This window comes from Colletes gigas, unplaced genomic scaffold (assembly GCF_013123115.1).
Source record: "Colletes gigas isolate AHSC1104 unplaced genomic scaffold, ASM1312311v1 Colletes_gigas_Sc00006, whole genome shotgun sequence".
NCBI classification, from domain to species: domain Eukaryota; kingdom Metazoa; phylum Arthropoda; class Insecta; order Hymenoptera; family Colletidae; genus Colletes; species Colletes gigas.
The window spans coordinates 9,466,731-9,476,712 of NW_025106635.1; the positions used below are offsets into that span (position 1 = coordinate 9,466,731).

A 9,982-nucleotide genomic window follows, 5' to 3' on the forward strand; every position below is an offset into this window, starting at 1 on the left:
GCAAAGTGATTTTAAGATTTTGAAATATTTTGTAGAGATATGTTTAAATTAATATATAGATATTTCTGCCGTTACCTTCAAATATCGACTCGATCGATTACACGAAGAATATAAAAAAACATAAATACTCGATAAGTCGATAGACACGTGGGAATTTAACATAACAACCCATCGAAGACTTTAAATTCGAAACGCGTTGCGAGAAAGGAAATTGTTAAACGAGAAAAGAAAAATAAGGAGGCCGTGTTTGTTTGGGAAATAAAATATATTTATAAAAACAAAATTAAACGCGTATAAAATAATACAGGTCGTAAATATTATACTTTATCTTCGTCTTCATAGGTTCTCTCTTTCATCTCTTAACCTTCTCTCTCGTTCGTCTTATGTTTAACGTCGGCTGTGTATCGCAATTACGAGAAGGAAAAACATGTACACAAAAAAAAAAAGGAGGAACAGAAACCGCGTGTCGTCGCAACTAAAATGTTACACGTGTTCGGATATTTTCGCCTCGCGCGCCTATTTTCTTACGAACATACCAAAGATCGTCGCACGATTATGCTCGAAAAGTCTCATTCCGTCTCGCCTTCTCTCTATTTCCGTCGCACGTTACTGTATATTTTGTATACATATAATATATACTATATATATATATATATATATATATATAATATATTCGACTCTTGCTCTCTCCCATACGAAATTTCTCACACACTGTCACGCATACATGCTCGACCGCTTACAAATTTTCATCGACGCACATTATTATGGCACAAAACGAGGAATGGGCGTGCACGGAAATACTTTGCTGTTACCGGATAAGAATTCCATCGACTTTCCCTTTCTTTCGTTACCTGTTTTATTTCTCACCCCTCTATCACTCGCGCGCGTACACTCGAATCCGTTTCTCACTCACTCTGGCGCTCGTGAATTATTATTTATAATCTTTTTTTCATAGATTTCTCTCCCTTCTCTTTCTGTGAAATGCCCGCGAAATTAGAATCACACGTGAGGGGAAGCACACAAGGTTCTATTACGTCTCGTCATCTTTCTTTTTTTTTTTCTTCTTGTTTTTGGCACAACCAACGACAGTTTGGTACCGTGTGTATACATATACACATATGTATCTATATTTATATATATATATATAATATATATATAATAATAATAATTTTGCACTCGCGTGCTGGAACAATTATTTTACAATTACAAACATCCTGCCGCGCCCTAAAAAAACGCGCCCACGGAACGAGTGAAAAAATACCAACGATGCGCGTCTTTCGTAATAATAATAATGATAATAATCGTAATAATTAATAATAATAATATTCATAATACAATAATAATATTAATAATACGAGAAACAAGTGTAACGCGCCTTGTCGTCTAGAAACAAATCTACAATAAAAAAAAAAAATGGAAAACTATCTCGCCGCTTCGTCGTCGCTCGCGAAATCACCGTCGTATATTTCGCTGATAAATGCCCAAAGTGTATCATTATTGATTTTGTAACGCGATCATTAACTCTACAAATATCTTTTCATCCTTCGCCTCTCTCTCTCACTCATTCTCGTCCTTTCTTTCTCTCACTTTCATCGAATTGATCGAATGAACGAAAAAAAAAAAACGCGTTAATCTTTACTTTTTCGTTTTGCATTATCTCTGCATCGCTAATTTTACCGGCCGCCGTGCGAACCGCACGCTACACGCGCGCCGTCTTTTTTTCTCCGCCCGAACGCATTTCGCAAGACGAATTGATCCTGACAATGATATGATTATCGGAAATATGTTGATTCTCGATCGTTCGCTCCGCAGTTTCGCTCCTCGTTCGATCGGGCGAGTCGCTACTTTCCATCCCTTCCCTCCTTTTTTTTTCCTCTCCGTTAACTTTACAATTACCTAATAATAAAAACTGAGTGTACAGTAATACTGTTTGATATGTCTCTAAAACGTACATCCATCTCTAGAGCCCTCCTCTCGTTTTATCGTCACACGCTTCTCGCTCGTCGCTCATGCTTTATTCTTCGTTTATATTAGATTCTATATGTATAATGTTCTATTACGCGCGCCTCGCGACCGCCGGGCGACTCGAGGAACTCTTGTGGCGAAAGAAAAATGGAAAAAAAGTACGTCCTTTATTCATCTCTCTTGTGTTTGTTCGACGACCGATCGAAGAAACGAACGTAAAATTTACCCCGATACGAAATAATCGAACGTTACCTGCAAATTCTACTTTATCCCGCGACAAATCATACGGGCGTCGACTTTTATCGAATTCTCGCCCGAAACGCGGACAAAAAAAAACAAGGAATGCAATGAAGTAAGTCGTTCCGCCCGCGCGGTTGCGCGCTCAGCTACATTTCATTCTTCATCTTTTTTTTTCTCCCACTTTTTAATAACATTATTATTATTGCATTGGCTCTTTCATCTTTTCTTTCTTCCTTTCATTCATCGTTAAATTCCTGAACTCTGAGGTAGTCTGTTCTGGGTGTCATATTACGTAGTAAAAATGGCAAGAGTGCTATATAATTTATCGTCTTTTTTTTTCTCTCATCTCATCTCGCTTTCACGTATTTATTTCTCTGTCACATTTATACGAAACAACTAAAAAAGAAAAAGAAAAGGAAACTCGTGAAAGGACGTCGTATGTGCAGACGTGTGTGCGTGTACATATACGTGTACGTGTGTGCGTGTTCCGATGTGTCTCGTAGCGCGAGTACAATGGAATCGCGTTCGATTTATATGTACAATTTTTTTTTTTTTTTCGCCGCGCCGCTCGAAATAGTTGGAGAATTAACAGATCCGGGACGATACGCGCGGTACGAAATTCCAACGTTCTCGAATTATTTCGAGCGGTTATCGTTAAACGTCGGCAAAATCATTTAAAAAGAAGAAAAACAGAAAACAGTAGAAAAACGATTACGTTTTTTGTCAAAATTATTTAAAAAAAACAATGAAACGATTCAACTTGTGGCAGGAAAGACAACATTCTGGCAACAATAACAAACGAACGGAAGTCATTCGAAAAATAATCGCGTCTCAACAACTATTACAAACCGCCTAACTCCGATCGATTAAACGACGATCAACGGAAATAGTTATGCGTGATGTGTATATATTTTCGTCACACGGCGAGGTCAACGTTTATTTTGTGTCAATGTGCGTGTGCGTGTGCGTGTGTGTTTGGTGAGCTGTATGTAGCTCGAAGGGAAATTCGCTCGTGTCGCGAGAAAGGCGAGACTCGATCCGAGCCTCGTTGATCGGCTCATTTCGCGCTTCGCGGGCAATTAATCGGGCATTAATTGATCGTGCTGCGCAATTAGAGACACCGCGTTCAACGGAACCTCGGAATGATTATTAATCGATCCAACGAATTATGCCCGTAATCAATCGCGACACGTACGCCCCGATGTTCCGCGATTGAAACGAACGTCACCGCGCTGGAAAACTGAATTTCGCGGCGAAACGATTTCGATATGTACGAGAACGTCGAGACACGAGCAAGATTCGATCCGGGCGACGTACAGTTCGGAACTTAGGCTATCTTAAAATTTAGAAAAAAAAAAAAGAAAGAAAAAAGAAACGGAAAATATACCGCGGCCGCGGAAAATTTATCCGACGACGGTCGCGTTCCCCGGAAATCGGAATGTACGAAATTGCAAGGAATGTAATCGTTTCGAGAGATTTCAAATTTTAGTTCCCCCTCTCGCGTTTCGAATAAAAGGAAACACACGAAACGAGCCGTAGAGTATGTCGCCGCGAAACACACCGTCGCACGAATAGAAATTCTCGCGAATCGAAATTTCCCGCGTCCTTTCGCGATTACCTATATATCGACCGTGATTATTTATTTTTTTCCTCTCGTTTTTTTTCCCCCTCGATAAAGTATGCTATATACGCTATAAAATACGAGTATTATGAATCGTAATCACTTTCTAGACGATATTCAATTGAGTTCGATAATTACAATGATGATAATTAGAATAATTATACGCCTATACATTTAACATATTTTGTACAATCGATAAGCTTCGAAGGTTCGACGTCGCATTAGGAAGTCTCTTCCAGGTTGCGCGTTTTTCAGAGTTATTATCGTGTTCGAGCGCGCGCGATTTTTCGACGGAAACCGGTGGTGAAGTCGCGATCCGCGGAGTCGAGCACGCCGACGCGAGAACGGAAAAAGGTTCTCGCGTCGACGTTTCTCGATCGACTCCGCGTACCGCGACCCGCGAGAATCACGGTTCAAAAATTAAAAAAATAATCGAACAAGCTCGCCGCGCGTCACGGTTCGAAACGCGCACAGACCATCGAATCTGCTCGTCGGGACGTGCTAAATACCTCGATTCGCTGATCCAGGGGAGGGTCAAATAAATATTACACCGTTGAGCAAAAAACGAATATCCTTCCGAGCACCGACGAGTCCGCGCAATTACTCTGGCTCTGAATAACGACGATCGATCGCTTGGAAGAAACAAACGTAACGTCATTTTTTCTCCTTTGTACAAACGAAAGTATGCGTGTGTTCTCTCGTCGTTCTGAAATCGATGGAAGAGAGAATATTTCAGGCGGATTCAAGGGGGAGGAAACTTGGACGACAGAGATATTAAAAGGATGCCTTAACCGAGAACTATATAATAAATACAAATTTGATCACGATCGAACGGTTTGTGCACTCGAGTACCAGTGTCTCTGATCGATGAAACGCGAAGTTCGGATTGCAATGTCGCACGTTTTTACGGTCTCACCTTTCGAACGAACAATCACGGGGACCGTGGCATGGTCGAACTTTTGGAATCACGCCCGCAGATGGACGTTGTGGTTGTTGGATTTCTTTTTGTGCGTCTCGAGGTGCTTCATCATGTGGTCCTTCCTGATGAATCCCTTGCCGCAATTATCACAGGCGTACGGCTTTTGGCCAGTGTGGAGGCACATGTGCCGCCTGAGGTCGGTTTTGTGGTTGAACTGCTTCGGACATGTTTCGCACTTGTACGGCTTGTCGCCAGCGTGCTTCTGCAGGTGCTCCGCGTGCAGGTACTCGAGGGGGAACCTCTTGCCGCACTGATTGCATTTGAACGGCTTGTCGCCGGAGTGGAAGCTCTTGTTGTGTTGCGTCAGGTAGCAAGCCTTGTTGAATACCTTGTCGCACTCGATGCACTTGTGAAAGCCGTCCTGCGAGATGTAGTGCGAGCCGGTGTTCGTGCTGGTCACCTGATGCTCCTTGGTGATCACCGCGGCGATCTTCGATTTGTGATCCTTCGCGTATTGTCTACCGATGTTCGGATTCAGCTCCTCCTTTGCCTGAATCATCTGCGGCAGATTATTGTTCGCCTCGAGGTTGTCCCGCGAATGCTGAAGCGGATGAGGCAGATGATGGGTTTGGATCTCGTACTGCTTGATGATCATGCCGTCGGTGTTCGGCATCATGTCAGCGTCCATGTTGGTGAGGGACTCGTATCGAGGCGGCGAACTTCTGTAGGGATCGTACGTCGATCCAGGCGACTCAAACGATCTATCTTGAGGAGATGCGTTCTCCTCCGGACTTAGCCCCCCCACGTTAACGGCCTGTGGTTGATTCTGGCCAATTAAGAACCCGGTAACGTTGAATTGCGTGAAACTTGGCAGGGTCCTCTGATGGTTGCTGAAGGTCCCAAAACCGGGTAAAACATCCTGAGTCTGCTGCTGCTGGTGGTGTTGCTGCTGCTGTCGTTGCTGTTGCTGCTGCTGGTGTTGCCCAGAGATCGACATAGGCATCTCATTACCAGTAGTAGTTAGCTGGATGGTGATAGACTCCAGCAGGCCCGGGATGTTGGTAGTAGTTGTAACGTGGGGGGGCAAGGCGTTTGGGTACGGCTGATGAGGCATCGTAGTACCCCCCATCGCCGTGGGCGAAGCCATTGCTGGGTGGACCGAGCCCGGCGTTATGGGAGACGGCGAACTCATGTGGTGCGGGTGGGACGAGCCCATTGGCGAAGGAGAATTCAGGTGGGGCGCCGGCGGCGGGTGCATGGGCGACATGGGCGAACTCATGGGATGGTGGACCGGAAGTTGGCCCGACGGCGAACCCATTGGCAGGTGATGGAGCTGCTGCTGCTGTTGCTGCTGCTGATGGTGGCCCAACTGGGGGGACGGGGAACCCATTTGTTGCTGATGGTGGCCCGCCATTGGGGACTGGGCCGGCGAATTGAGCGGCGGTACCATTGTGGAGCCCAAGTGGACCGCCGAAGGCTGCTGTTGTTGCGTTAGGGCCGCCGCCGCCGAAGATTCGCTGCTGCTGCTGCTGTTGCTGTTGTTGGAATTGTTGTTGCTGAAGAGACTGGTGGTGGTGGGCGTGTGCAGCAGGCCCCTCGCCGCCTCGCCCGAAGGACCTGCCATCAAGTTTGGGGGACTCCCGGAAGAAGATAATTCAGGCGATCTCGACGATCCCCCGCTCCTGCCGCCGGAATGGTTATCTCTACCCGGATGATGATGAGCGCTGATCGGCATGTTGGCAGGATCCGGTTGATTGCTCTGCTTCACCGCGTTCTTGTGCAACGTCGTGTTGTAGTGCCTTTTCAGATGGCCCGAACTGGTGAACCACTTGTTGCACGCGGTGCAGTTGTAGGTCTTTGGTCGCCGCGCCTCGTTACTTTTCCACGATTGATTGGCTATCGGCGGAGGCTTGGGCGGTTGTTGCAACAGACCTCCGGGGATCTGGTGGCCGGGCATCGGTTGCGTGCTCGTAATGATAGGCGAGCCTGGATGTCGCGGCGGTTCGACGGGCATGTGTTGCCCACGCATGAACTGCCCCTGATCTGGGAGCGGCGAAACACTGTCCATGGGGCCCATTGGCGATAACCCGGGGTGATAATCATGAGGCTGGGCGGCCGGTGGCCAACCCAGCATAGAACTCACCGAATGCGATCCTGCCCTTTGCTGTTGCTGGTGTTGTTGTTGCAACACTTGCTGCTGATGCAACTGCATCTGCAGCTCCTGTTGCTGCTGCTGATGAAGCCTCATCAGTTCCTCCTCGTACCTGTGAGTTTGAACCTTGTGAGAATCCAGATCGAGGATCTCGGCCTGTTCCTCCGGTTCTTGCTTCACCTCCGATTTCGAGGGTTGCCCGCTGTTGTAGTCGTAGCCGGATTGCTGCTGTTGTTGTTGCTGCTGCTGGCTGGACTGGGGCGGGGACGCGTGCATCTGTTGCTGCTGCTGACTCTGCTGTTGAGGACTGCTACCCAATTGCTGATATTGATGCTGCCCGGGGTATCCTCCGGGCGAGTTCGAGTGGCTCGTTCTCACGTGTTCGCCCAGCTGATTCGCGTCCTCGTACACCGCGCCGCATTTGTCACAGTGTATGGGAGGGCTCCTCGGGCTGGTGGAACTGACGGAGCTGGTCCGTTCCGGTGGAAAGTGTTGCTGATGCTGATACGGGTGGTAGCGCGAATAATTTCCGCCGCCACCACTACCACCGCCATTGTTCTGCGTATCGTCTGGCGGCGGTGAGTAATGATGGGGCAGGATATAGGCCGGTTCGTTCTGCATAAAATAGTTGGCCTCGCCGAACATCGGCGTCTGGAAATGATTGTAACTTTGACCGGCAGTCTGTTGCTGCGGCGGCTGTTGCTGCTGTGGCTGTTGCTGCTGTTGCTGAGAGGACGTTGGATCTTTGGAGGGCGGCCTCGAGGACGACTCGCTCGAGTCCGCCGGCGCGGTCACGCTCTCGCGTTTAACGCCCACGTGGCTGTTGTGATTGCCTGCCTTACTGTTGTTGTTGTTACTCTCCTCCTGCTGCGCCTGGCTCGCCCACTGGCTTAGCAGGTTCTCCTGGTGGTATCGCAGGTGCACCTCGAGACTCTTGTCGCTCTCGAAGTAGAGGCCGCAGTCCTTGCAATGATGCTCCGGATTCGAACTGCTGCCCACGTACTGTTGCTGTTGTTGCTGCTGCTCGACACTCGTCATCTCACTCATATTGTCTATCGGTCGCTATTCTTATCTCTTTCTTTTGCATAGACAACGACGACGCGGTCTCTTCCCCCGAGCACAGCACTTGTCCGTTATACAAGGGACAGAGACGGGCGACGCGCACCTCGCACAACCGAATATTCAACGCACATACGCGCGCGTACACGCGCTCGCGCGCGCACCAAGTCCCGATAACAATCTGTTCCTCCAGGTATCGCGTGGCGGTCCGTTTGCTCTGTTTCACTATTCCCGATCTCCGTGGAACGGAGCACCAGAAATCTCGTAAACGTTCGACCGGGTCGCGGGGGAAACACGCGCGTCAGGTCGCGACGTCTCGCGCCTCCCTCCTTTCAGCCGTCGACGACCGCCGATGTGGATTTCCTCGCGTGCAGCACATGGACGATGCCTCGAAAGACGCGCGAAACAGTAGTCACGTGAGATACGTCGTTAGAGAGAACTTTGGCTAGAGGACCGGTGCTGCGAAGGGGGGGCGGGGGAGACCGAACGAAAATGAAAAGAAACGGAAAAAAGAAAAAAAGGCGGGGCAAAACGTGTTCTACATTTATCATATGATCGCACGTACGCCAGTCACGAAAGTCCAGATTAACCTCGAGCGCTCCAGCTGGTGCGACGTCGAGCGTGTCACCGCGTGCGGCATATCGTCGTCTTCGCCTCGACGATGTGCCGACGACGACGAGACAACCGTCCGATGGTCGATGGCTGCTCCAAACCGCTTCGACAGGGTGCGCGTCCGCCGACGCCGTGTCCAAAAGAAACCACGAACTCTCGTGCTCCGGGGGGCGAAACTCACGAAAGGGGCGAACTCAGGATAAACAACGGAACGAAAAGAAAAAAAAAATTAAACGATGGTGACAGGCGCGTGCTATTTACATGTTGAAACGATCCGCTCGATTTACCATCACTCGTTCCCGATGGTTCGATCGACTCCCCGACGAACGGATTCACGCGGTTCAACGGTAACCGTGACTCTTCGTTTTCGAACCATTGGTCATCACGATCGAATCACTTTTCACTTTTCTCACTAGTATTCGTGTCCATTCCGCCACTTTTCGCTAGCAGACTCTGTCCCCCAACCGTGGATTCTATGGTATATCGAGTATCGGTGGTGTTTTCGCGCGTTCGAAATTCGGCACCTCGAGGAACACAGAACTTGCGCTACGACGCGCGCGGGCACGAGACAAGCAAGCGGTTTATCCTTCGAACTGCGATTGTAAATAGCTCTAGCGATCGTCTACAACCTCGTGTCCCTCTCCCCTCTCTTCCGCCTCGCCCCTCTTTCCTCCGCGATTGTTCGCTCTCTCACTCTATCCTGTTCACACACTCTCGAGACCCGCGTCGTACGACCGCCGGCACTGTTCTGTCGGTTGGAATTCCGGAGTTTCGAGTCCTCGGGCTCGCGCCAAGGCACTGCTCTCCCCCTACCTTCCAAGCGCCTTCGCCTCCACCCCCTCCCTGCCGACACTTGCTTGCTCTGGCACTGGCTCTTTCTAACGTCCCCGACTCTCTCTCCTTTCCACCGACTTCTCCCCCTTCTCCTCTCTAAACAACCGTTTCGCTCTCTCTTTCCCACCTTGGTACACCTACTCCAACCTTCTCCTCGTGTTTCCCTCCTTCGCCGTTCTTAATGTCAGTCGTCCGCTGGGACTTTCTCCGTTCAACCTTTCCCCCTCGTGTTTCGTCCGTCTTTGTCTCGAGAGTGTCCCATCCCTTCTTCGGCTTACCAGAATGACATTCGTCTCCCTTCAGCTCACGCCGCTTTGTACGGTCTCTCGCTCCGACCGATTTCCTACCTTTTCCTTCGAACCTCTCGCGAACCACCGCGTCTCTTTCTTCCTCTCACGGGGATCGCCCTCCCTTTCCCACCTAGCTCCATCGTCACCAACCCCCCTTTCCGTGACGATATAGCTCCGTGCACGAGCAACAAAGACACCGCGAAAGATGGAAAAGCGAGAAAGAGAGGCTAGGAGCTCGAGACAGCCAACCAAATTTGAGACGTCGAGCGCTTCTTGCCCCCACCAGATCT

At 49.0% G+C, this 9,982-nt stretch overlaps 1 protein-coding gene across 1 annotated transcript; it reads right to left on the minus strand.

Moving 5' to 3' along the window:
- Nucleotides 1-4,567: 4,567 nt before the first annotated feature.
- On the minus strand, nucleotides 4,568-9,220 carry LOC122395862 (alpha-protein kinase 1). Its single transcript, XM_043393770.1, has one exon. The coding sequence runs from the start codon at nucleotides 7,942-7,944 to the stop codon at nucleotides 4,792-4,794; it is 3,153 nt and encodes a 1,050-aa protein (XP_043249705.1). The 5' UTR covers nucleotides 7,945-9,220; the 3' UTR covers nucleotides 4,568-4,791.
- Between the last annotated feature and the right edge of the window lie 762 nt (nucleotides 9,221-9,982).